General features: G+C 47.2%; 1 protein-coding gene and 1 long non-coding RNA gene across 4 annotated transcripts in view; one reads left to right on the top strand and one right to left on the bottom strand.

The window, feature by feature from the left end:
* LOC309373640 overlaps positions 1–13657 on the bottom strand; it is a 47641-nt gene extending 33984 nt beyond the window's left edge. The window contains exon 1 of the long non-coding RNA XR_014170120.1: positions 13571–13657. This is a non-coding gene — a long non-coding RNA (uncharacterized lncRNA). The remainder of the gene's footprint in view (positions 1–13570) is intronic.
* Positions 13658–13929: 272 nt separating this feature from the next.
* Positions 13930–25802, top strand: NKX2-2 (NK2 homeobox 2; the record flags this gene model as incomplete). 3 transcript variants are annotated; one of them, XM_081917906.1, is made up of 3 exons in its annotated part: positions 13930–14257; positions 15615–15923; positions 25307–25802. In XM_081917906.1, the coding sequence occupies 3 exons, from the start codon at positions 13930–13932 to the stop codon at positions 25483–25485; spliced, it is 816 nt and encodes a 271-aa protein (XP_081774032.1). In that variant the 3' UTR covers positions 25486–25802. The 3 variants fall into 3 exon arrangements, with proteins under 3 accessions (XP_081774032.1, XP_081774031.1, XP_081774030.1); XM_081917905.1 differs by lacking the exon at positions 25307–25802 and adding an exon at positions 20983–21602; XM_081917904.1 differs by lacking the exon at positions 25307–25802 and having other exon boundaries at positions 15615–16282.
* Between the last annotated feature and the right edge of the window lie 1351 nt (positions 25803–27153).

The following is a 27153-nucleotide window of genomic DNA, read 5'->3' as shown; positions in this document are numbered from 1 at the left end:
TACTGAGTTGTTCTGTTACCTGAAGAGTCTTGCAAGCTCTTTCCTTTGTAGATCCAATATGTCAGAGGTGGAGAGCCCTGTTTTGTTTTAGAGTTTCTGTGCTAGAGTTCAAGGTCCACCTCATCCTTCTGATTTGAGCATGCCTCTTTAGCAGACTGATGTTCTGAAAGGTTACTATTATAAATAGCATTTTTAGATTGAACAAATACCCCATCATCCTTAGTTACCTTGTATTTTAAATTTTCAAATGTTATTTCAAAACCTTTTATGTCCGAAGTAGACACACTGAGCATGTTGCAGTTTAGCTTTGGAACATAAATAACTCTCTCCACCATATTTTATTTCTCTTTGTACAGTACTGTACATTTTAAAACCCCTGACCCGGCTCCATGAGCCTTTACAATGTAGCCATCTGGAACTTCAAAATCACCACCTTGGCATTTATCAATATTATTAATATATTCAAAGAAATTATTATTATATGAAAAATGCGACTTTGCCCCACTATCAATCAACCACTTGTTTGATTTGTTTTCATGATTATTAGCAGTTAAGCTCTTTTCTTGCAATAGTAAGGTACGTTGACCATTCTTTGCTTTTGTTGCTTAAAAGGAAGGGTTTCTGTGACTTTGGAGCTCTGCAGTTCTTTGCAATGTGGCCTTCCTTGTCACAATGAATGACAATGAATAGAACTTCCTTCACATGATCTCTAGCCACATAGTTTAAGTCATTTACCCTTGCACTCCTAACTGGAGACTCATCTCTTCCTTCACATTCGTCTTTTAAATCTGAAATTAATTCTTTAAATGTTAACGTTTCTTTAGCATCCAACAGGGTTGCAAGAGTATCAAACTTGGGTCCTAGTGACCCTAGGAAATAGCAAATTATTTGCTTTTCAACCAAATTATACTGTGTCGATTCAAGTTTCTGAATGACTGCTATAAACTCATTCACATGTTTCAGAGAGTCTGCTTTGAATCTAATTTTAATTTGAGGATGCTTCACATCAACTTTCTGTGAGACCTTTTGCTGGTACTTCCATACACAATTTCCAAATCTTTAAGGATCTTGCCAGCAGCATCTAATGTGACATTTGCACATCTGTAATTGCACGTAAAATGGTAGCTCTGCCTTGGTCAGTCTGATCTTCTCATAGATTAATTCCACTCACCATCTCAAAATTGAAATTTGAAAAAATGTTGAAAAAAATTAAAATTTGAAAAAATTGTCAAAATTGTCAAAATCTAAATCTCAAAAATAAAAATAACTCTTCAATGCCTCAGCTATTGTGAACTCTGAGGGAATGGTGGGGGCTTAATCCCCTCACACAATGGAACAATAGACCATGTGCTTACCAGGAAGTAGACAAAGAAAAATACTTTTCAGCTCAGGATCTCAGTCCAGTGCCATCTACCAAAAATACTCAACTCTGGGCCCCATAAACCTTTATGGGAATGTTAAGGAAGGTAGGAGAGGATATATTGTTTTGATATTATCCCTCCTCACTCACACTAGTGAGTAAGCAGCAGAGCACACTCCCTTTGCAACTTACGGGAAGCAAGTTGATGATTCGTTAGAATCCTTTAATTAAGCTATCCAGTGTGGCTTCTTCCTGGTAAGTTTTCCCTTTATGTCCCTCTTAAAATAATAACAGCACAACACAGTTTTCTTTAAAAGTAAGAACAGAGTTTTACTCACATTCAGTTCACAGCAGTAGTAATCTGATGGCAGGCTTTATCTTGTGGTTACAGTGAAAAGAAGTCTGAGCTACACCTCAGACATTCTGCTTGTGGGCTCCATCCTGTGTGAAGCTATGTTGAGCCATGCACTGGCTAAGAGCCAGGAGAGCGAGAGTCCAAGAGTGAGAGCAGTGCTTTTTTTCTGGAGGGACGCAGGGGTACACATACCCCTAAACATTTTGTGAATCTTTGTACTTTTGTCCATTTACTGTATTTTTCCCAATTTGAACTATAAAATGGTGATTTTCTTGAGTCAAAATGAGAGTACCCCAAACATTTTTTGAGGGGGGGAAGCATTGAGAGTAAGAGTCCAAGAGAGAGATGGTTGTGTGGCCAGTCCTTTTATCTGGTCATCTTGGGTCACACCCATCTACCTGGTCATGCACAGGGGGAAGAAGCTCCAGAGCAGGTATGACAGGAAGTCCTTCCTCTCGAGCCACATTCCCCTATGTGTCCATTCTAGGCAACAGGAAAGTGTTGTACTTGACTGTTCTAGTTCTAGTAATAACACATCCCACAGAAGAGAACAGGGATGCTGAAGGTAGAGTTACAGTATAATTTTAATTATAATATAATTTTATCCAGTTTGGTCACAATGTATTCAGCTAGTGTGTTCAGGATTGCACCTTGCATTTGTGCCTGGCCACTGAACTAAAAATTCCAGACTTGGATTAAGATTGTGCAATTTGGCACTAGTCCTTAAGAATGCGACCTTCTCACTACAAGCCTTCACATTTTTATTTGATTTTTAAAATATAAAATTATAACAATACAGCCATACCCATATTGTATACATTTACAGATTCCTCCAAATCTTTGGACTTCCCACCTTCTCCTCCGTGGGTCCTGTTATCAAACTTTTTCTACTGCATCTTTTTCAATAGTCCATATTTTATATGAATCCATTATCTCCATAGTACTTGCTACGTGAGGAGTGTTATTGCAATCCTGCAGATGTCTTCACCTGCTTACATTTTACATCGTCACATGCTGTGGCAAGAAGTTCTGTGGCGAAGTTCTGAACCTCCCTCCAGTCACCTTCCTTGCACACCCGAGTTCTAGCGTTCGAAGAGAGGATGGAAATGTCGTACCTCTCCGTCATCGTTCGGTTGGCCTACTCCCCCCCCCCTCGAATGCCTTTTCTCCTGTGGAAGATCCTCCAGCCAAGTCCGTGATCACGTTGGCTGTCCTTTCCTACACTTCTTTGAGCTCCATGAGCGGGTGAGTTTTGTTTAGATTGAGTTATCAAAACTGCACACAATTTTCGAAATGTAACCTCGCCGCAGCTGCTATTTTCTCGTTTGCTAATAACTCTTCGAATTGAATTGCCTTTTTATTGGGTTGCCATCTCCAGCAATCTTAGCGTTAACCTCAGGAGCTCTTTCCTATGTGGGTTACCGGTCCCAATTCTGATCTTAACAGTGTGCGTTCGCCTGCGCGCACTTTTGTATGTACCAGGCCTGCAACAGCTATCAAATGGAATGAGGGTGGTTTTTATAGTCTTGTTTACCCGTCTTTGATCTTTGGACTAAAAACCCCCGGTCATCTTTCACCCTTCCGATGCGCGCTTGAGGTGGAGTAAGGGCGCCTACATCGCTAAGGAACCAGGGACGTGACTAGTAATTCCGGGTTAATTAACACGGAGCACACAGAGGTGTGTTCCTGTAGGTGGAGTGCTAGTGTTCTTTTGCTCTCTTCGAGGTAGTAAATACGGAATGAAACGCGTCCTGTGAGACCTAATGCCTAAAGGAAAAGAGGAAAGGCGCAACCGTGAGTTGTAGCCAGGATTACCTCTTCAAGGATTCCGCTATCAGCATCGAGCGAGCGGGAGAACGTGTGGACTCCTGCTGTCTGAGGTTAGACACTGAGGAACCGAGGCCACCCCGCCTTCTCTCCGCGCAGCTCCTTTTCCACCACTACCACGGCGGGGGGGAGGGAGCTGCAGCTGGAGCCACCGATGGAAAACCAGCCTTAATCTCTTGCAAAGCGCGCTATCAAAGCTTGAATCAGCATATCTAATGTAAACGAGCTTTCACACATAAATAACGTGCCACATCTGGCCCCTGGAGGTTTTATAGCGCCTTAGCTACCCAGCGATTTATGGGGAGGTGAGCTCGTTAAAAATGGAGGCGGCGGGGGTAGAATTTGGGCAGTGAGCAGCGGACAAGCCTGAAAAACCTCCAAGTTTAGGGGGTGGTTGCGCCAGAGAAGCGGGGAGGAGGCAGAGAAAGCCCGAAAGGGTCCCGCGGTAGTTGTGCTTCCTAGACCTTCAGATCCGGCGGGATCTGAGCGAGGGGCTGCGGCGGAGAGGGAGTGCGAGAGCGGGGCTGGACAGGGCTGGCGGCGCGGCGTGCAGGTCCATCTGCTCAGGAGCAGAGCCGGGGCGGAGGCAGCCGAGAGAGAGCCATCCAGGAACAGTTGTGTTTGCGCTTCGCACCAATTTATTACCGATGAACATATGGCCAATATTTTGTCCCACGTCATAGAGCGGGAAGCAAAGCAAACAAGATCGCGTCGCTGAGGGGGGGGGGGAGAGAGAGAGAGAGAGAGCGCAGGGGGCCCCCAGCTAACCTGGCTCGTCAAGAGCTGCTGGCTGATTTGAGACAATGTGAGGGAGCGCAGAGGGAGGAAGGAAGGAGTCCAGGCTTCTGGGGTGTCTATATAAAGCCCACCAGCAGCAGCCTCCGCTTGGACAAACACGCACACACACGCACACACACACACACACACACACAGTCACTCGCATCTGCATCTTCCTCGCGCGCGCCAGCCAGCCAGCCCGCGCTCCCAGCAGTTCCTCGCCTCGGCTGGCGGAGCCTTTCCTGACCCCCGGCTCGCCTCTCTCCCGCACATACAAGCCGTCTCTCGCGCCCGGTTGGCCAGCCAGGCAGGCGAGCAGCGCAGGGAAACCGCGGGGCAGAGGCGCGCACACCCCGCCACCAGGTGAGGCGCTCCGCTTTCTGGAAAGGAAGGGAGAGGGGAGGGGAGGCCTGTGCGCAGCAAGTCCAGTCGGGACGGGGGGACTGAGGTCCGGGGGGTGTTTTGTGTGGAGCGGGGCGCGGGCAAGTCTGTTACCTGGCCGAACAACTTGGGCGCCGGAAAGAAGAGACCTGGGCGCGCCTCGGGGCCGCGGAGGCGCGTCGCCTGGGGAGAAAGGTCAAGCGACCCTTTGAAGCGAAGTTGTCGCGGGGGTCGCGTAAAGGCGGCTGTGGTTTGGAGGAAAGAGAGGCAACGCGGCGGCGGGGAGGGGAGCCAAGGGCCATGCCCTCGCTTCCGGGCAGGTGGTGCGGACGGAGCCTCTGGAGGAGCTGAGCCAGCGGAGAGCCTGGCCCGAAAGAAGCTCTTGGCTCCCTAGGGCTTCCTCACCTGGCCAAGGGAAGATCAGGTGCGGCCTCAAAGCTGCTGCGAGGGAAGGGAGGGAGGGAGGGGCAAGAGGCGGCTTGCAGCCCGAAGGGAGATGCTCTGTCTCCGAGAAGAGTGAGTTTTCTCTACCAGCCGGCTGGCCGCGCAGGGGAGAGCAGGCGCGCGTGGAGCAGAGCTCCCTCCCTTCTCCGCCCCTCCGGCAGAGTCTCGCGGGGAAGCAAGACCCACGTTTACCTGCCTGGGGTGCACGCGCCCCTGCGGACGGTTGCGCGCGCCCTCCGCGCTGCTTCCTGACAAGTCTGGCCGCCCCTCAGCTCCCTGCCGCTTTACTCTGTGCAGCAACGTTGAGCTCTGTTGGTCGGTTTCGCCTGGCTTCTCTTAGGGAGCTGAGCGTAGGGATCCTTCCTGGCTGGGACAGGCCGTCTGCTCCGGTCCCTTTCTCAAACGCAGATTATTTTACTAGGAACGAAAAAGGAACTGTTAGGAAAAAGGAGCGGGGGGAGAGACACTTCTCGAGGGAGTCAGCAGAGTTCGCCATAGTATCAGAAATAGTTGAGAATCAGCCGGATGGGATCGGAGCTAGAAATCCCTCTCCGACAGTTAGTTGACTTTCTCCCGTTTCTTATTATTTGAAAGGAAACCTCGCCTTTCATTTCATTCCTTTCCCCCGTTGGGGGAATGCATTTCGGTGCTGCAATGTGGTAATCCAAGAGTTCCCCATCTTTCAACTTTCGCTCGTGTACTTGGTGTGATCATTATTTTCACATATGCCTACCTATTTGAGCTCACCTTAAGAGAACTCGTGAGAGTGTATAAATTGAATATCGCTCGTAAAATCGCTTCAAATATGAGTGAATTTTGAGTGACTGCCTTCCCTTGTCCCCCTACTCACCCGCATTCGAGCTACATGTAGAGGACATACAAAGTTAATTCTGATAGCCAAGTGCTTTCAGTTCTGTGTTGCCTAAAGAACGAGAAATCTCTTCTATTCAAATTGTTCTTATCAAAAGCAAAGGGATGGATCTGTGCAGAGACAGCTCTGAAGGCAAGCTGACAATGTTTAATCTCATTGAGGCACGCTTAATCATTAGAGAGACGCGAACGAATAAAGCTGAAGGATTGGCTGGAGGGAAGGAAGCTTTTAGTTTACAAATAAAACCCTCATAATAGTCTGGAACCGAAAGGATGCCCGGAGGCTAGACTTAGCTTTTGCAGAAAATAATATTTACAGCGGAAAGACGAGTCCGATTTCTACAGCCCCCGTGGAATTATATGGTAACGCCAAGACTCTCCTTTGCTTGCTTAGGGAGTTGGTGGAACAACTTAATTTATTATATTAGATTAGATTATTTGGGTATTTCTGTGAAAACCTCATTAAAGTAGCTTTATCAAAGTCCTAACACGTGCCCTCTGGCTTTCTCTCAGCCCGTAAATAACCGATTAGCCTGCAGGAAAGAAAAATCCATGACGTCTATTACAATTTATGACCTTGGGAGATTTTCCGAAAGAATTGGGGAAAGCTTGTTATCAAAGCGAGGGCTGCAGGGGGCGAAAAATTCATAATAACCATCATAATAAAAAGCTCATTTAGATGTAGAGATCCTGAACACAATTTCTTTTTTCTTTTCTTTTTTCTCTACTATGCGGATGACAAGGAACAGATTGCTTTTTCAGAGCGTTCGGGGGATAACCCATCCTGACAGTGTAGCGATTACTGGCTCTTTTCCTCCCTTCCTAGAACTGTGGAATATTTGTGTTGTTCTTCGAGTAAGGTGAAGGCAATTCCGCCCCACTGACAGCTCAGAACTTTCTCAACCTGAGTTAAGAGAGCTTAATTGGTGGCTTGTTCCAAAACCAGAAATTCCTCACTCCAGGAGTCTCCTCTGTACTACCAAAACAGTTCCATCCAAGCTTTCTACTTTCAGAATATTTCTTTTAGAGTATACTACTTTTGCTATTGTTATCTTTTCTGACGTCAGTAGCTTTTGCACATTGCTTTTCGGCAAATAAAACCAGAAAAAATGCTTTTTCGTCAAGAGATAAATCTGGCCCTTCTAAAATGTTCGAGCACGCGCACATATGCAAAGGGACAGGGGGTCTGCAGTCAAATGCAATTTTAAGTTGTCTACTTAGGGGTGGTTCTTGTGCCTTGCATTTGTCAAATGACGCTTTATTATCAGCTTCAAAAGATGGCACTCATTAATTACCAATCTCTCCCCCAGCCCCGTCTCTACAATACACTTTTAAAACAAAGGCTTGCGCGACTTCATTGTTTTCAGGGTGTGTTGCGGAAGTGAATCACTTGAAAACAATAATCATAAGTAGGTTGACTTACATATTACCTGTAATGTATATTTTCCTATTGATTTTAAGTATACCCTATCCTGACACTATACCCTATCCTGAGATAAAACACGCCATTCCCACAACCAAGGCTTTGTGTCTGCCTCCAACTAGGGTAATCTTCACAAGAAGCGTTAAAGGTGTGGTGTGTTTTTGTCTGCACAGAGCGAATAAAAACATTTTGCTTGCACCTTTGCTCTAATCAAACAATAAACTAATCCACTTGAAGGCTGTTATCTGAGATGGGATTTTGTGACGGGTGAAAGATCAATCCTATATACTGTACTTTCTCTCTGTCTTTCGCGCGCGCGCACCCACAAAGAGGGAACTCCTTTTCCTCCTCCAGGCAAAGAAAAACGCACACAAATCAAGCCCAGGAATCCTATGCCTCAAGATGAATAGAAAGACCTTGAACTTTTTTATGGCTGAGAATGCTTCTGTCCACTAAGGGGAGACCAAGATAATGCCTTTCGCTCTTTAGCATCAAGGCCAAGCGGCCATAGGAGCCAACTCCCAGCGGCTGAGGTCCCTTCTGCCCCCCTAAAATATCTGAGGGAAGCATGGCCCACAAAGTTGGTGCACATTGCCATTGAAATGGCGTACGTTTGCCGCGTCATGGGCTCGATTATGTGGGGTGGGGCTTACCTCCCCCCCATATTTTATTCACGTTGGCAGCCCTGGGGGGGGCGCATCTGGCTGCCTGCAGCATCTTTTCCCCACATCTTGCAGGGTGTGAGGCTTATTAGACTGCATAGTGACCCCTGGCTGGAATTTAACTGTAATCGTTGCAGAGACATATATACCAAACAGCATTACGTCGCTGTTGCTATAAATCTTGACTAGGAATTGATCCTAAAGTGCAGTGTTCATTGAGGACTAAACTTCAGGACCAACCACTTTAACAAATCGAATGGTATGCTATAAGTTTCGTGTCTTCAGATTCCTGGTTTTAAGAGCAAATACCTGCATTGCAAACCTTCGAGTCCTGCCTCCAAATTCACCGTAATTCTCCCGCTGCTGAAGAACCTTAAGTTCTCCTGGCGGTGGTGCGGCTTCCTTCAGCAAGCCCTCCTTGAGCTGTAAGCTCTCGATGTTAGAAGTGCACAAGCAATTTACATGAGTGTGGTGGCTAAGAGGGCCTCTTTCCCTGCTCTTATGCCCTGCAAACTGTTGGCTCCCTTGTGTTGTTGCTGTTGCTGTTGTTTAAATCCCCTTTTCGGACACTGAATACTTCCTCCAAGCTCGAAGGGTGGTGAAGACCTCTGCAGAAATCAGTGAGCAGGCGGCTGCCTGGTGTTTGAGCTACCTGTAAAAGTAAACAGGTAAACACTTCCTCGCTCCTAGAGGGCACTTGTGCTGAAGTACAAGCACTTACGCTGTGTACACGCACCTCTCCTTTTCAGCCTCTTGTTCAATTGTTCAAATAACTCCCTCCATCCTTTAATTCCGGGGCTTAGGGTTCCGTAGTCTCTGGATGGAGGAGCCTTCCAGGAATCTCAAACTGATGGGCGGACAGAATCGCTACTCGATTCGCCCTGGGTCTCCAGAAGCCACAACCGCGGGTCTGCCCCACCTCCATTGCCAGATTTATTTGTATTGCTGTCGTTGAGGGAGGTTCAGTAAGTGAGCGCTCATCTGAGGCACGCTATTCCGTAGGAGTTTTCTCGACTAGCGAACAACGAGACAATGCTACAACCAGATTTCAGCCCTCCGTAATATCTGCAGAGGCATTTCAAGAAGGTCCCAAGAGCCCCGGTTCATTGCATGCAGTTCTTCCTAGGAATGTCGATTAATACCATCATCACCCTGAACCACCCTGGCCGAGTCCATTAGACCTCGCATACGAGGAACCGTGAAGGGAAACAAAACAAAACACGCGAATGTAGCCTGGAGAAGAATCTCTATATTCTGACGTTCCAGATCGGTTTCTCTGGCAGGTGTTTAAGAGCACCGCTTCTCAGCACAGACAGACAGACAGACAGACAGACAGGCTAAATGCCCTTCTGCATAACGCAAGCCAACAGCTTGGTTGGGCCGCCAATCTGTGGGACAAACCAGCCCACGAGAAGAAGGCCAAGGAAGGCCTGGGGAACTGGCTGGTGGAAACGACCAAGCAGGGGGTCTGATGAGGGCCATTTACGGCCCACTAAAAGGAGGTCAGAGAAAAAGTCGAGGCCCCCTTTTGAAAGGGAAGAATAATCTCTAGGAATATGAAGTCCTGTTTCAGAAGGTCTAGCGGCCTTTCACCGTAGTGGCTAAAAATCTGTCGCACCCTCAGAACAAATCCAACCAGACCTGACCTGGGACGCCCTGGTCGTGGACGTCTTTCTCTGCTTCGCCCCTAGCCTGCCTCCGTCTCTCCGAGTGGCTTTTCCCACCGGCGACAGACTGGGCAGAGATCTTTCCCTGCGACGCTGGCTGCATTTCACCCCTTTAGGCCGGAATGTAGCATTTCCTCTCTATCCCTACCAGAGAGTAGATAGAAGTGGAAAGAACCCCTGTGTTTCATTGAACCCCCCCCCCAGCGAAGTCCCCAAGTCCTGTCGCCCCCGCACCCACCTCACGTTCCCTCTCCACTCGAAGGTTTCCGTGGGGCAGAGGGGAGAAAGAGAGGAGTTTTGGGGTGAAAATATTTAACAAAGGGGGGGGGAGGTTTTCCTTCCTACTAAGCGATTCCTTTGTTCTTGTGGGAACTTCGTATGTAAGGCAAACTTGTAAGTAAGTTCTATAGATTGATTTCGGAACGGGGAGGGCGAAGTGGTGCTGATGGGAATAGAAATTATGACTTATTGCAGCTCTTTTGTGTACAAAGGAGAATAGCTGGTCACAGTCCAGCTGTGTCGCTCAGTGTGTGTGTGTGTGTGTGTGTGTGTGTGTGTGTGTGCTTCTCAATGGCCTATTGTCATCGCCGTTCGAAGGGCGGCTGATTAATGTTCTGCAGGAGCCCTGATTTTCCCTTAGGAAAATATTTGCTTATCAGGTGGCCGGAGGGAGCGAATCTGCCCCGAGCCCATCACATGGGAAGCGTGTGCTCTAGAGTGTAACTCTGCCGGGAGGTCTTTATTGATACAATTCAACAAGTGAGACTTTTATCCGGGTTTTTAAGAAAACACGCTGCTTTTTTGTTCACTGCCCAAGCACGGCAAGGGTCCAGGTGGGCACTTCCAGCCTCACCTAAAAGCAAGCACAAACAAGGACGACACAGGGCGAAAAAGCCATTTCCCAACCACAGGAAGGGCCCACAGGAGGAGGAGAAGAGCAGCTAAGGCAGCAGTAGTTCCTCTGTCTCCACCTCCTCACCTCTCTCCACCCCATCACAACCTTTGTCTTAAAGAGAAGGGAACAGGAACTGGAGGGGAAGTTGTATTTTGCTTGTCCTCGGTGGGGTTTGTTGCTGTTAACTGTGCTGCTAACATTTTTGAAAAATCTTGTTCTTTAACTGCGGGTCTTGCCGCCTTGGCCTGGAGCCAAAGAGACGGGTTACTCCCCACCCCCTCAGGCCCGCCCAAACCTCAAAAAATTACATAACAACCCGGAAGAACAATGAAGGTTCCGCTCATCTCACCGCTCCCCAAGTAAAATTTATAATTCATGTATTTGCTACATTTGCTGCTTAATCCTTCCCTTCATAATCACCGGATTGCCTTGCTGCCTTAAATTACTTGAGCGCATTATCTCAAGTTAGCTCATGTGTTTTAAAATGGGGGGGTCACTTTATAGACACGTTTACTATTAACTTGAATAATTCCTGCATGCATATCAAATGCCGGATTTTCATCGGTCCCCACCCCCCTTCTCAGCATATGCAATAAAAAACTATGCGTATCATTTTAAAATTTAGTGCTTCCTTGAATCGACCCCCGCACACAGAGAGATACACGCACGCACATATACAAAATGTGTCTTTTTTATTTTTTAGTCAAGTGAAAAAAGGAGAGGAGCTCGGTCGCATCCACATGAAGGGGCTTTCCTTAATATTGTGGCAAGATTCCGAAATGAATGAAGAGATAGTCCATTGAAAGACGTTGAATGCCATGACAACTAGGAACAACCTCAGATTTATTCCAAACAGTTAGAACACATTGAAAGAGGGCGTCAATCATGTATTATTTCGCCAGTGAAATAAATGCAAAACCTGGTCTAGGACAAAGGCTTCCAACAGAAGCCGGACATTTGTCTACATTTCGCCCATTGTCCGCAGCTTAGCAATCGGTTTGTATTTGTGTTTGCCCCGGTCCGACCACCCAGGATGCGCTCAGGGACTAGCTTTTTAAAAAAACGAAAAAAAACCCCGAAACCGAACCATTGTCATCCACATCACATACTAGATGGGAGGCATGGGGTGGGGGTGGGACAGGGAGATATAAACTGATAAACCACCATTAATTGCTTCGAAAGGTCTTCGGGGATCGCCCACCTCACGCTCCAGCACAAACACACCCAGACCACCGCGTCCCAGTTTCCAAGTCCCAGTTCCAAGCGGTTGAGAAACTCTGACAACTATAGCATCTTGATCGTCTCCGCAAGTGTCAGGGGGCTTTGGGGAGAAGCGGTTTTTACTGGGTGGGGGGCAGTCCTGTTTGATTCCCCTTTTGAAAACCATCCTTCCCCCAAGCCGTCTTTGAAGACCCCAGGAGGATCCCATCCACCGAGTTCAGCTGTGCCCGAAATGTTGCCGTCCGCATCTCCGCCGCCCCCGCGACCCCACCCAGATTCCCTCGGAGATAAACAATGCTGCTGTATTCCGCCTCCAGCCGTAGAGCGAGGGACAGAGAGTTCACTCTTTAAAAGGAGGGGAGGGGGGAGAGTCCCAAGAAAAGGCTACGAGCCGTGAACCTCTGGGGACCAAACCAAGTGGGGGGGAGGGGAGAACGGAGGGGGAGGGGAGAGTCAGCAGCGGGGGGGGGGAGTTTGGTTCAAGTGAAGACAGAAAATGCTGGGAATTTTCCCATCCACAAGGTTTATTGTCCTTTCAGTGTCCCTAAGATAGGCTATTTAATACTGTCTGAATAAGCAGTAGCATCGTATTCTGGGCACATACATGAGAGAATTTAGGTGCTATTTTAAAAGACGTAAAATTCATTGGTTTCCCTTTTTTAAAGAATGCCTTTGAAATGCGTGTTCCAGCGGGGGGGAGGGTTCTCAAAAAATCCAGTTTAAAACAGAATTGGTTTTGTTTTTGTTTCTTTGTTTTTTAAAAAAGGCTAGCTCTGGCTTTTACAGCTGTATGCCTTGTTAAACGCACAAGTAATCTCTCCAGAAAACGGAAGAGTGAAATAAATTAGTCATGTGCAAATAAAAAAAAGAAAACACCAAAAAATCGTTCGACTCTATCTAGGAGCTGAATTACCCTCTTTATTGCCAGTTTAGCTGATTTCGGAGCAAACTGGAATCAATTACTTGCTGTTTAATTTCTAGCACTCATCCTTAAGCCTCAACCAAAATATTGACCTAGGAGGTTTACATAAGTTGGGCTCTTGCCATCCCAACAACATCTTGTTTAGGTAACCAGTAATTTGAATAAATTCCCCATTTCTATCTTTTCTTTGCACTTTCTTCTTCTAAAAGTGGCGGATTTAGCTCAAGCCACCGTAAAACAGTCATTTTTCTAGCTTGCTTGGAAAGAAAGAAGGAAGACAGAGAGAGAAGGGGGGCAGCTTTATGTCAGCAACGAGAATGGGAAATGAATGCAAAATCGGGTTAGAGATGGTAGTGATGGTTGTTGCGTGGGGGTGGGTTAAAAAAAACAAAACCAGAGGCAATTTGTTAAAATGTACTTTCAAGTATGTGGAATATCTGGCTACTTGCAGCTCCTTTGTATGTAAATACTGTGGAGAAAAGACCCTCCCCATCTTTGTAATTAATTGACACGTTATACCACTCATCATGTGCTACAGCACCAATGGTGGAGGCTCGTATCCCCCCTCCCAAAAAAACCCCGCAATTTCACATCTGCAAACACTGTCTTCATCCACTTGACTCCTAAGACCCGCCCACACGTGGCCAACCTTTTGCGTTTTTAATGCATTTCTCTCCCCCCCCCCCCTTCTCTCTCTCTCCCTCTCTCCCTCTCTCCCGCTCTCCCTCTCTCCCTCCTCTCGGCAGGTTCATGTGCGGAGACCAACCTTATATGGACTGCCCGTCTCAGCAATGGCTTGTTTTTTTCGAGGAGGCACCGTCAGCGCGCTGTGCTTAAAGCAGACCCTCAAGTAAACGCACGTTGGCATTTTTCCTGGAGTTACAAAGTCTTGCGGAAGCCCCGCCAGTTGCCCCCCTTGTGCTCCGCGGCTCTGAGCAGCCAAGCTCGAAAAGCGCAGATATTAGATGCTGAAAGACCGCCGCTGATTTTTGCCCTCCTCCTCCCACCACCGTCACCCCTCCTCCGCCTCCTCCGCCGCTGCCACCGCGTCCCCTCTTTTATTCCAACCCAACACCCCCCACTTCCTTCTTCTCTCCCCCCCACCTTCCCCCCCCCAACCGGTGTATGTTTGGCGAAGCAAGAGGATTGACAATCTGGTCCTTCAAAGTTTCCTGCCTCAGATTTGCCCGGAATATGTCTCTGACCAACACAAAGACCGGCTTTTCTGTAAAGGACATCTTGGACTTGCCTGACACCAATGACGAAGACGGATCCATCGCGGAAGGGGGCGACGAAGAGGCGGAGGGGCCGGAACCCCCCAAAAAACCCGGGGTTTTGGGGACAACCGCCTTGGACTCTGTTCAGACGCTACCTCTGAAGAACCCCTTTTACGACAATACCGATAATCCCTACACGCGTTGGCTCGCCACCACCGAGAGCATCCAGTATTCCTGTAAGTAGCCAAACTTACACTGGGGACCCCTCTCTTTGTGAGTCTCTCGCCCTCGCCAGGAGCCCGGATGAGGCCGTGCGGCTTCTCCTCCGCTACTCTCCCCTCGCCAAATTCCTCCTTTTGCTCTTGTGTGTCGTGCGTGTTTTAACTTCTTCTTGGAAATGACGGGAACAAATGGGAGATCTGGGTTCTTTAATTACCTGAACCGAGTCAAAATAATGGCTTTCAGTCCTTGTTTGAGAAAGAATAAAACTCTAGTCTGAAAAGATTTTAAAATGTGCCTTCCAAAATTCTCCCAGCCACCCAACCGTATTTCTTCTCTCTCTCTCTCTCTCTCTCTCTCTCTCTCTCTCTCTCTCTCTCTCTCTCTCTCTCTCTCTCTCTCTCACACACACACACACACACACACACACACACACCCGCTTCCCCTGAATCCTTCTTTCTACTTCTCTAACCAACAGAGTATGCTTTGTGGGGAAATTTTGGATGGCTTTGCTTTAGACGTTTGTAAACCGTCCCATTGGCTGTGCTGGATCAAAGAATGGCTTGTTGAATCATCCTTTAAAAATCAATCCACGTAGCCCAGAAAGAAGAAGTCCGTTTTGTTTGTTTGTTAAAGGAAGAGACCAAAGTCCAAACGTTGTAAAAAGCGGGGGCGGGGGGCTCCAGCGGGATATTCTCCTGCGCAAGACTGCATTAAAATGATTGGGAGCTACGCAAGACCGCTGTGGATTGCGCCAAGATTTTTATGGTGACCATGGTCTGTCTATATCTACAAATCCTTATCTCTTACTATTTCTGTACAGTACTGTGTTTCCCAACAGATTTATTAACATGGCATAGATAGTTACCTTGTTTTGCCTCTATGCTTTCTATTTGTGTTTGTAATTTTCCGAGAGGGAAAGAAGATTAAAACGCACAGTCGCCGCCCTATACCTCGCATGCGGAAGGAGAATGTGTGGCTGTGACAAACACGCATCAGATAGAGATGTTTCCAACAACACACACTTAATCCAAAGGGCTGTTAGGGACTTAGTTGTCACATATATGCAGAACTAAACTGGGGTTTCCCCGTTGCAATTTGTTGTACATTTAGTCTTGGTGAACCTCCCTTTGGAGACCCAGAGGCTCATTTCTTATTGAGGATGAGGGTGGGCGTCCCAAAACGAGGGGGTTGCAGAGGACCCCCGTCACTTTCCTTTCTCCGGGTTGGGAAGTTGAGGAGGAGCAGAGCCCGGCGGGTCACCAAGAGGGTGAGGGGGGGCGGATCCTGCGAGCCTGCTCGATCCTGCTCGCCTGCCTGCCCGGCCGGCCGGTCGGCTTTCTTCTAATTGCGTCTTTTGTGGCTTCCCCTCAGTGCACGGCTTGGCATCCAGCAACTCCCAACAGGACTCGGCGTCCAAATCTCCGGAGCCTTCGGCGGACGAGTCTCCGGACAACGAGAAGGAAACTTCGAGCAACGGCGACTCCGGCAAGAAACGGAAACGGCGGGTGCTTTTCTCCAAGGCGCAGACTTACGAGCTGGAGAGGCGCTTCAGGCAGCAGCGGTACCTGTCGGCGCCCGAGCGGGAGCACCTGGCCAGCCTGATCCGCCTCACCCCGACGCAGGTGAAGATCTGGTTCCAGAACCACCGCTACAAGATGAAGCGGGCCCGGGCCGAGAAAGGTATGGAAGTGACTCCTCTCCCCTCCCCGCGCCGGGTAGCCGTGCCCGTCTTAGTCAGGGACGGCAAGCCGTGCCACACGCTCAAGGCACAGGACTTGGCTGCCGCCACCTTCCAGGCGGGGATCCCCTTCTCAGCCTACAGCGCCCAGTCTCTCCAGCACATGCAGTACAATGCCCAGTACAGCTCGGCCAGCAACCCCCAGTACCCCTCAGCGCACCACTTGGTACAAGCCCAGCAATGGACTTGGTGAACTCTCTCTAGAGCCACAGAGACTCCAAGGAGAAGGATTCCAAGTCAGTCCGGCTGGGGGAGGAGGGTGCGCGCGCGCGCGCGTGTGGACGGGTCAAGACTGAGATTCCGAGGCTGGGGTGGGGAGGGGGTTTCCTTATTTGGGGGCGGGGGTCAGTTTTCATTATTTTGGTCGTTTTGTGCGCCATGTTTACAAGGGGGGAATACACCGTTGCTAGTGGTCCTGTCTACCTACAACTACAGATTTTAAAAAAATAATAAAAAACGATTAAAAACTGAACGCTTTTGTGGTTTTTGTAAAGTATGTTTGTGTGCCGTAGAAGCTGTTGTCAGCTGTATATTAACCAAGGAGCGAGTAATTTTAAAATAGAACGTTATTTCTCATTTATGCAGAGATATTTATGGTCATGTATATAATTCTGGCCACTATTAGCACTTCTACTTTTATTTTATTTAACGGTAAACCTATTTAGTGATTGTTGACATAAATTCAGGCCGGCCTTTATTTTTGGTTTGTTTCTGATTGGATAGGAAATTCCCACCCCGTGGGGGGGGGGAGGAGCGCGCGCGCGCGTGTATATATGTATGTATACACACATACGGAATGAAAAAGTATCCATATAAATATACATGTACAAATCCGAACAGAAAACTAGGAGATTTTGAGACTTTTATAAGAATTTTAATCAGAATGCTGTGTTTTGTTTTGTTTTAAATTCACATTAAACGGAACGCTTTTGTTGTGGTTAAACATTAAGTTAGCCTCTCTCGTTTTTCTTTTTCTTTTGTTAGTAACGCTGGAACAAACTCTGAGGAAGGGGCTCCTGCTGGAAGACACAGCAGAGAGGGAAGCGGGTGGGTCTCCGGTTTGGATCCGTGGAAGGGGCGGTGGGAGGAGGCCTAAGCGCCTTGCGAGCGAAGTTTGCCCAGGGCTTGTGCGCCGTAGCCGGAGGAGGACTCGGAGTCTTAGAACTCTTGAGGACGAGGACAGACAGGAACGGGGCCTCCCTCCCTCCCCGCCCCCGGCCCAAACTTTCTTCAAGCTGAAGCTGAATATAATCTCCTCCTCTTTGCCTTCTGCCTGCTCAAGTTTATCTACTTGAGATACTAATAAGGAGATAAAGTGACGGGTGGAAAGGAAAAATCAGCCTCCCCTCTGCCCCTCCCCCCCATCCTCCCGCAGCCTCATTTAAATGTAAGAGTGCTCCTTCAAGATGAGAAGCTTTTGATTCTAATAGCAATTCAATGGCGTTTACTTTCTCAGCTGGGTTGAGGTTGGTTACTTCGAAACTGGAAGTCCGGCCGCGAGGTTCCCTTCCGCGACTTCTCGCCAGGTCTTTGCGACTTTGGCGAGGGAGGCCAATGTTCACACGTCCACGCAGACGAAACCGCGGGCTGCTTCAGGGTCTTGTTTTGGGGGGCATCTGAACCTCAGTAAGGTGTGGTTTTTCTGCTCCCCTCCTGGGCAGGGAAAGACATTTTAGACAGTGGGAATTGTTTGGAGCCGCTTAATGAGGTGAAGCGTGCCTGGTGGAGACGTTTTAAGACCCCCCCCAAAGACCTTCCTCTTAAGAGGAGACATGAGCACGTCCATTTCGTATCCGGAAGGAAGAAAGAGAGATGGGGACTTAATTCGGATCGCGTGGTGCTTGATACGAGCTGAAAGCGTTAGCTGACAGGTTATCCGGGCCGCTTGTCTGCTTTGCCCGAAGAATGCGATTTGAAATCAGGCCCGTCGAAAGCACTTTCACAGGTCAATGCTGCGCCATGTCGGAGACTGTAGCTCTTTCCCGAAGCTCAGCAAACAAGTGGATCCAGAGAAGGGGCACCCTGGGCACGGAGAGCGGTCCCCGTGGAGCTTCCGCCAGAGCTGGCCACGTTTCAACTCCGCATCCAAAGCAAACACAATTATCTGGCGCCGAGATCTCTTTCTGCCGCAGCCTTCGCTCGCCTCTCGGAGAGGCTGGGCATTGAGCGAGCCAGCCTTCGACTGCTGCACTCGAGGGCCCGCCGCCAACTCGGAGGCCAAAGCAGAAAATCTGCCTCCTTTTCTGAGGTGGCTTCTCTGCTAGTCCGGCCGTGGACCAGCTGCAGCCTTCTCTGTGGGGCAGCCCATTTGGGATTGGGGCCGTCAAAACTGCCTCCGGTGGGCTGGCAGCTTGTCCCTCGAAGCTGAGTTTGCTCTTCGGGGTGGGGGGAGGAAGGAGCCTTTTCCCCTGCTAGGGAGGGTCTTTATAGGAGCTCACCTGCTCCTTCTGTCCGACTTGCTTGCACCCAGTTGCAGGCCTGCTTCAAGCCCCGATTTCAGACTCGACTCCTAGAAACCCAATATTTAGAACAGATCTATCGTGGTTCACATTCAAGCGCCCCGTCCCAGTGAAATGCTCTCTTCCCCCTCTTTTTAAAAGCAAACCTTCCATCCAGAGCAGGGGCGGTGTGTCTGTGCGCGCGCGCGCCGAGTGCGGGGAGCCGCTGTCTCTCCGGTCTCTACTAAGTCTATCAAGCTGGCGAAGTCTTGTGTGGCCCTAACCCCCGGTGGCCTTCCATTTCACACGCCGGTGGTGGCGCGGGAGTTTGGGGTAGTCTATCTTTGCACAATATACAGTACCCATCACAAAACGGCACAATAAGGAAGGCTGGGAGTTGAGGATGTTAGAGGCGTGCATATTAAGTTGGGGTGGGGGAAAGAAAAGAAAGCCACGGAAGGGACGGGGGGGGGGAGAACGCTTTCCCTTCCCTCTCTCTTCTTCTTTCCCTTGTTCTTCTCGGGGTGTGGGTGTGTGCGTGTGTTTAAATGCAATTCATCAATTGGCGTATCTGGAATGAGCAGAGCATCCCCGAGTCAGGGGGAACTACCTCGGGTTTTGTTCCGCCTGTCAGTTGGTGCCATTGTGAGCCACGTTGCACATGCCCTATTCCATATGGACAGCTGGGCCGGGAGAGGGCAGAAAGGGACCTTCACAAAACCCAAATTGTATCCGCCTTTCAAAACCGGTATTGTTGTCTGTGAAAGGAAGACGAATTAAAAATCCGTGCTATATCTATTCGAAGAAGAAGAAGAGTCCTTTCCCTCCCTCTTCTTGAAAGCAAACATGGCCTCTTTTTTCTCTCTAGAGTCTACTGAAAATATGCCTCTAGTTTCACAGACAATTAGGTTCTTGTATCTACACAGAGGTTAAAACAAAAACTCAGCCATAAAATTACTTTTTTTAAAAAAACGTTGGTTTTATGCCTCCCTACCCCCCCGTCCATCCTAATTGTAGTTCCTCTGGCTGCCTGTCTAACTGTTTAGCTGGCTGTTTAGCTCGCTGAGCTGGGCCTAGAAAACAAGGAATCTCATTCACGAGGAGATGTGATGTTATGCAGAGACTCCTTAGATCACAACTGGATACGGTTGCTGCTGGCTGCTGCTGGCTGCTGATATATGTGTGTGGTTCTCTGCCCTCCTCCAGAGAAATCAAGAACCAGCCCCATGCCGTCTAGAATGACCACAGGAAGTTCTCTGGAGGATGATTGATGGACATCATCCAGGCAAATTTAAGCGCTTGTAAGTCCCACTGATTTCACGGGGAAAGTTAAGCATTTGCTTATATCTGCCCTTTGGAAATCGATAAGATTTAAAGGTGCTTAATTTTGTGCTTGAGTCGTGCCTTTTTAATCACAGCACTTAGCTTAATATAGCAGGCCATTGCGAAAAATCGGTACACCTGGGGTTGTACCTCTTACTATGTTAGTCCAACATCTGTCTTTCTGTCTATCTAGGGAAGCCAGGGCGTTTCTGGTTTAGTACCCTCCTCCTTAGTATACCGGGGTGTGATTCTCAAAAATCACTGATGATAAGCTTTTATTCCAAACCTGCAGTTCTTCCTTAGCCAGTCAGTTTCTTCCGAGTCACCAACGGCCAGGACGCAGCACGCATAGTTACCCCGTTTGACAGTGGCAATCCAGCCATACCTATTGGGAAGTAAATCCCATTGAGACCAACGGGCCTTGTTTCCTGGTACTGTAAATCTGACTAGGCTCGGAGTGCGAATACTGCTTAATCTGGGGTGATTAAGCGCTTGCTTAACTTTCCCACTGAAAGCCACGGTACCGAACGACAAGTAATGCCATATTGGCAATAAGGATTGACTCGCATTCCAAAGGACGCCAGTTTGCGAAACCAAAACAAGCCCCTTTCCCGCCTCCTCGGTTCCTCAAAAGGGGCTGTGTGCTTTCGTGGCTCGATCGGGCCCCACCAGCCCAGCCTCCTCGAAGGAAAGCACATTTTTCGGTATTTCAATAGAAACGCCGGAGCGAAATCTTTGTGTTCATTGGTTAAGCGGTCGCTGTTACTCAATAGGTTTTTGAAGACAATAGCAGGAGGCAATTTGAAAGAACTACAGCGGGGGAAGGGAGAGAAAGAAGACAATGAAAAAATGTTCCGTTCATTTGAAAAGTGATGGTTTGTTCCTGGAGCTGCAGGTCTGTGCGCGCGCGCGTTCCTGAGCACTGGACAGCCTCTCCCAACAGCTACCTCAGCCGCCTCCTCTCTGAGCCGTTTTCTCCCCCCCCCCCCCCGCTCAGCGCTTTCTCTCCCGCATCCCGTCACTGGAGTAGCTATTTAGGGAGAATCAGCTAACCTGATAATGAGCTGAAAAACCCCTTTAAGCTCAGGAAATAACCTACTTTCATTACCTATTGACTGTACGGCTTAGTTTAGACCTGGCGTGGGATTTTTTTAAAGGGTCTTTTCAAGAGGCCTGGTCAATGAGAAGCTAATCCAATATTTACAAAGTATAAAGACAATTCTCAATTGTATTTATGAAGGACCGATCACCGTGCGATCACTTGGAGGAGGTGGAGAGGAGAAGGCAGAAAGGAGGGGAGGAAAGCAAACTCTCGGTTGGTGGCAGCAGGTTGGAGACCCCACCGACACCCGCCCCCCCCCCCGCCCCAGCCTCCACCCGCCACCCCGAACTTCCTGCGCGGGGCCCAGCTCCAGAAGCGCGCGCGCGGAGCGATGTAGCAGCAGATACTCGTGAAGTGTTGGTGTGTATTAGATATGGTATTGAGCAATATTTCAGGAAATATGTACTTGTGGCGTCCTGAGTGCGACACTCTTGCTCTGTCGATAAATCAACTCTCTTTATCCCAGCATCTGCAAATAAACTCTCTCTCATCTCCCCCATCAAAAGAAAACAATTTAGTTTTATTGCTTTATTTCTCTCCTTCCCTCCCTCCCTCTCTTCCTCTTGGAGGCCTTCTTCGATTATAAACGCTGTTATTAATAAAGCTAGCTAGGCGAGCTTTAATCGCTTACAATCGGGCGAGGAGGAGGCGGAGGAGCCGCGGGGGAGGAACAAGCGTCAAGCTCGGGACGAGGCTCTCCCTTTTACTGACACGCTTTCGCCACAAGGGGTCACTAGAGCCCTTCATTTCTGCAGAGTTGACTCTCCACCCCCCCGCCACCCCTCTCCCGTTGGAACTCCAGAGCGGGCATAGATGTACCTTTTAGGATTTAAAATGTTGTTCACATGGGATGGATAGAAAGAGTTTGTTATTTTATTTGTTTCAGCACTGCCGAAGTTGGTGTTCGAAGTTTCTAAGCGTGCTATGTCTGAATCCAACTATTTTATTTGGATTAACAATGGTGCAGCGACTCAAAAGTATAATCTTCAATTTCTGATCTGTTATCTGCTCAGGGGCGTAGCCAGGATTTATTTTTGGGGTGGCAGGCTTTAGGGGGAGGCAGAACCAAGTTATCTGCAATGCAACTGGTTAGTTAAGTATTTTTTTATTTATTTGCTTAATCAAATAAGAGGGCGGCTGCTTTTTTTGTTTCACTCAATGCAATTCCGGAATAAAATAGAATAAAATAAAAACGCTGCAATGGGGTTGTCAACTTCCTTCGCCACGAAGCAAACGAAATACGTTCTTCACTTTAATTCACAAGCAAGCATAATAGTCCGCCCATGGCTTGAGGGGAGCTCCCTGTCCATTATCTGACCCTCTGGCAAAGCAGGGCCAGGCTGCTTTTAAGTCAGAACGTGGCTTGGCTGGAAAGTTAAACATCGTCACTCGGTGATGAAATTCTATCTATTCACACAGAATGACCAGACCACTTCCCTGCTTTGGGGAGGAGGCAGCTGGAATACACATTGAATGCCAAGGGTCAGTTTTAATTTTGGTTGTGTGCAGCGCAGTCAGGCAGCTTCAAGTCTCTAGACGTAATTGTCTTATGGAGGTGGGTGCTCTTTAGATGATGTGTCTTCCTTCAAAATGTCATAATCGAAAACATGAGCGGGGTTTTTCAGATGCTGTTCTTACTTGTGTAGAACTGCATTCAAAATACAGGCTAACTTTGGGGAGAAAATAATGCTACAGAATTGTTTGGAGGATCCATTTACCAAAAGCATGAATCCATGAAAGTGTGGAGCAATTGGTTGTGTCAATTATCTCCAGCAGACTTCGTAGCACACAAACCAGGCATTTTTTGCTTGTGGTGGTGAACTCACATCCAGCCTGCACATAAGGTCAATGCCTGAAAGATTCCCAGAAGTCTGCCTGTGAGCTTCAGTGTGCAGAAACTGTCACAGGTTTCTAATAATAATAATAATAATAATAATAATAATAATAATAATAATAATAATAATAATAATAATAATAATTTATTATTTATACCCCGCCCATCTGGCTGAGTTTCCCCAGCCACTCTGGGCGGCTAAGGGGACTTTGCAGAGTTGTACATATAAAATGAATCTCACTGTTGAGAGTACAGCAGAATCTTGGTGGTGACAGTGGCACTGAATGAAGATGTAGATAATTGTTTGAATCAGATGCACCCAGTGGGGGTCATCTGAGCCCTGTCAGGCAACATCCAGATGTTGGATGTTGTATCTCTCTAGCACAGATAGTGACCATCCATGCATTTTATGTGTAAGAGCCATTCTACCCACTAAACGGAATGATGCAGTAGACTGAGGAAGTGGGAGATTCTGGAATGTACCACTTCAGGCTTCAGGAGGGGGGTCATGTTTTACAATGCTCATCTGTGTTGAAACAAAACCACTCTTAGTACAACCGTTTCCTTAAGGTGCCAACTTCCTGCATGCAAGGAGTTTTTAATGTGAGGATTGGAGGATTTTAAAATAAAAAATGGCATGCACACACCCCAACTGTAGTCTGAAATAATGCAATCCAGAATTCTACCACCTCGCTCTATCTCCTCATTCTTTGTGAGAACAACTGTGATCTCTTTTTAATCAGAAGACTAGAAAGAGGCTGTGTGTCAGTTTCTGGGTGATGCCTGAGTACTGCCCCATGAACAAGAACAGATTTAGTTATTCCATGATGTGATTACTCAGGGTTAATAGATGGAACAGTGATTAATATATTCCCAAGTGGTCAGGGGAGAGTAGGTGTAACTGCCTTTCCATCTCTCATTAAGACCACCTAACTTTAAATTAACGTCCTTTCTCATTTATAAAGCAAAGAAGTCCCCAGAACAAAAATTATTAATTTGAGCAGAGAGAGATTATCATAGAAAGCTGGTCTCTTTTTTCTCTTTTCTTTGTGTTGCCCCTATAGCAGCAATCCTGTTCAGGATTCCAGCCAACAAGATAAATCCTTTTCTCGAATACTCCATTCCATCCTCCTCCTCCACCATTCTAACTGCCAGCATTTCATGCCCACTGAGCATGCACAATGAATTTTCCCTAAGTATGCTGATGCTGTGGATCTCCTTGTGGATTTTGCCCATTTTGATTGCATAAGGATCCACACTCAAATAATGATGTTAGCCTGCCTCTCCACCTTGCAAAACTGTAGTAAGGGTTACTGAGATACACATGCGAGGCCTAGAATGTTCTATGTGCTACCACTGCTTAGCATGGGTCCAGGAATAAAGGAATAGGTTGTCTCCTTACACCCCACTTGTACAACAGAATACACTAACTTCTCTCTTTTTAAAAATGTCATTCCCCTCTTGTTCTCAATCAAGAAGTGTGATGCATGAGCCTGTGGCTTTGTTTTTATCTGTTAAAATGATCTGAAAGGGGGAAAGGGAGCAATACTGTAACCAACCACAGAGAGGCGCTATTGGATAAGAAGAGGGCATCAAAAATAGTGCAGCATCTGATCCGAGACAGATTTTTGTGCCATTTGGTATCCTATGTGAAATGAAGTTGTATTATCCAGGGGTATACCAGGGGTTTTGAATGACCTCTTGTGGGCAAAGATTGCTTGAGTTGCCTCAGAGCCCTTCACCAAAGTGGGAAAAGGCACTGGCTGCTTAAATGTTGGATTTATCATCTATGCATCTGAGAGGAAGATTTGTCAATGCTCAACCTCCCCAGAGAGGAGCCAAATGTGAGATGATACAATTTATTTGGAGAAAAACTGAGATATGCATGCAAAAGTCACCCAACGGTTCATCCGTCAACATTCCTACGAAGAGAACCAATTTCCTCAACATGGGGAATGGGACAGGTAATATTTTGAATCCAGAAGGCCCCGGGTCTCAGTTTCTGGTACCTCTGGTTAAAAGGATTTCAAGTGCCAGGGTTTGGAAAGTCTCAGACTTTGAGACCCATTGCAACAGACGGGCCAGTGATCTAACTGAACTTCAGATGCTCAACAGTCTATTGTCATCCAAAAGCACAAGGCTCTTGTGTTAAAGTTAGCCCAGAAATGTTTGTGAGGCTCCTTCAGACATGCTTGGTCATTCTTTACTCCGGGGGACCCTGGAATTGGATCAAAGCATCCCTGTGGTGAAAGCCAGAGAAGTTCCTGCATGTGCCTGGGATTTGGGGGGGGTCACATGCCCAGATGGGGGCAGAGGAAACTTGCTTGCTATATGTGGTGGTATTCCGTGCCTGGCATTAGATGATCGATAGTATTCAATGGTATTTAACATTTTACAGTTGTTGGCATTTTACAGTTTTTGAACATTCATACCCAGACCTGCCAATGCCAAAACAGTCCCAGGCTGCCAATAGACAAAATCTTGAATTCTGAATAGAGAATTTCACATTCATATTTTTAATTTGAATTTAAATCTGATGTGTTTCTTTCAACATTTAAATGGGAAAACAACAATTGTAATTATTCATTCAGCTTCAGGTATAAGCAAATCATTGTCTCTCTGTACCAGTTTTCAGATGGAGCACGGTCCAAGTATTGGAAGAAATGCATTCTCTGGCTTCCTCCTCCAGCAGTGACAAAGATTGGCTGCCAATAAAAGTCTTTCCCAATCTGATTTATCTACCCTGCAGTATCACAGAACACACACTTGGTTTTTTAAATTTGTGGTCTTTGTCTTTTATAGTCTAAATACTTGACAATTCTGTATGTTTCTTTTGTTTAAAGAAAAAAAGCCAAAACAAATTGTTGTAAAAAAATCTAATGCCCTTTTCTTGTAGAGCAGTGCTTTAGCAGTGAGTAATGCATTCCTGTGATTTGCTCCTTCCCTCTGCAGAAATTGTGTCCTACTGAAGGTTAAGGATACTCATCTGAAAACTCATCTGTCATACAGAGAGGTGTTTATTTGAAATGTTGCATAATGTGACTGCATCACATATTCCTAGTAAATGAATTGTTACATGGCAATCATCAAATCAGGTCCTTAGAATAAAGAATCTCACTGAGAAGACAAAAATATTGACAACCAGTAGCTCACTGTGAAATAGTGTTTGTGCTGTATCTGAATGGCAGGGGTGGGGCAGGAACACCCCGCTGGGTAAACAGATGCAGAGTAAGCACAGGACACCTCGCATGGTCAGGGAAAGCTTTCTGGATGGATTTCCCCATATAAACAGCAGGTGGAGTTGGCATCTGTGTGGGTTCCTTCCAACTCTACAATTCTATGATTCTGCAACTTTTGATTCCTCTAAATATGAGGCTTCCTTATGCTGTTTCAGATCTTCTAGCTCAGCTTTCAAACATCTCTAGAAAAGGTATTTCCCAGCCTCACTGCCTGAGATCCTTTTCACTGAAAATAGCTAGAATTTAATATTGGACTGTTCTGTGCACAAATCTCCACATCTGAACTGTGGACACTCCTCCCAGATGGCAGGAACAGAGAAGTCATCCACCCAAGTTCACATACCATGATCCTGCAGATGTAATCTATTTAGGGAATGAATTATCCGCAGAATCCTGGCCTTGGTCTCTCTAAGGAAATCCAGCAAGAGGAGCTTCTTTGGGAAACAGGGTACTGCTCTCTAGCTAACCTTATTTCTGCACACACACCCCTCCCCTAACCAGTCCAATACATTTTCTCTCAGGAGGCAAAGGCCTGCATGATGGCAGAATCTCCATATGCACAGTAGGACAAAGGGTTCTGTATCTTCCAGACCTCAGTGACCTGTTTACTTTCTTCTATAGCACCATGGCTGTGCAAGAGAGTTTTGGCAGGCACAGCTTATAGATGAACGCAGGCAGAGAAAGTGCTACACACCATGTTGCAGAACAGGAGTCCTGGCTTCCTTTCCATCAAGTCACCTTCACCTCCTATGCAAATACCTATTTCAGCAGAATTAAAAATCCCATCCCTGCACAGCTTATCTTTAGAAGCTTTTAGAGACAAGGTTGTTTAACCTAGAAGAATTATGATATCCAATGATGCTTTGGCAGACTTGGATCATCTCCTTTTTATGTTTCCCTCTCAGACTGTTTAAAGAAACAAGAAACAAGATTTACTCACAATAAAATACTTGCCAGGATTCAAAGAGATACAGTGATGAAAATCAGGCTGGCAATAATCCTTAAAAGTTACAGAAGTCTATAGTTCAATTCAAAATGATGTGTGCTTCTTTGAGGAGACCACAGACAACTTTATCCCATCACAGGTAAGAAGAGTGTGCTGTGACAGGAAGATGAAGTTTTCTATTGTTCTCCTTCCTACCACCAAAGTTTAGAGGTTGTGACATCATACAGTCTCGTTTATGGCTCTCTAGAAATCATGCATCTGTGGTTTTGGCTGCAGATTCTCTCACAGGA

Source organism: Podarcis melisellensis (assembly GCF_964234715.1).
Source record: "Podarcis melisellensis genome assembly, chromosome: 7".
NCBI classification, from domain to species: Eukaryota; Metazoa; Chordata; class Lepidosauria; order Squamata; family Lacertidae; genus Podarcis; species Podarcis melisellensis.
Note: the sequence above shows the minus strand (reverse complement) of the source record. Positions and strands in the feature narration are given on the sequence as shown.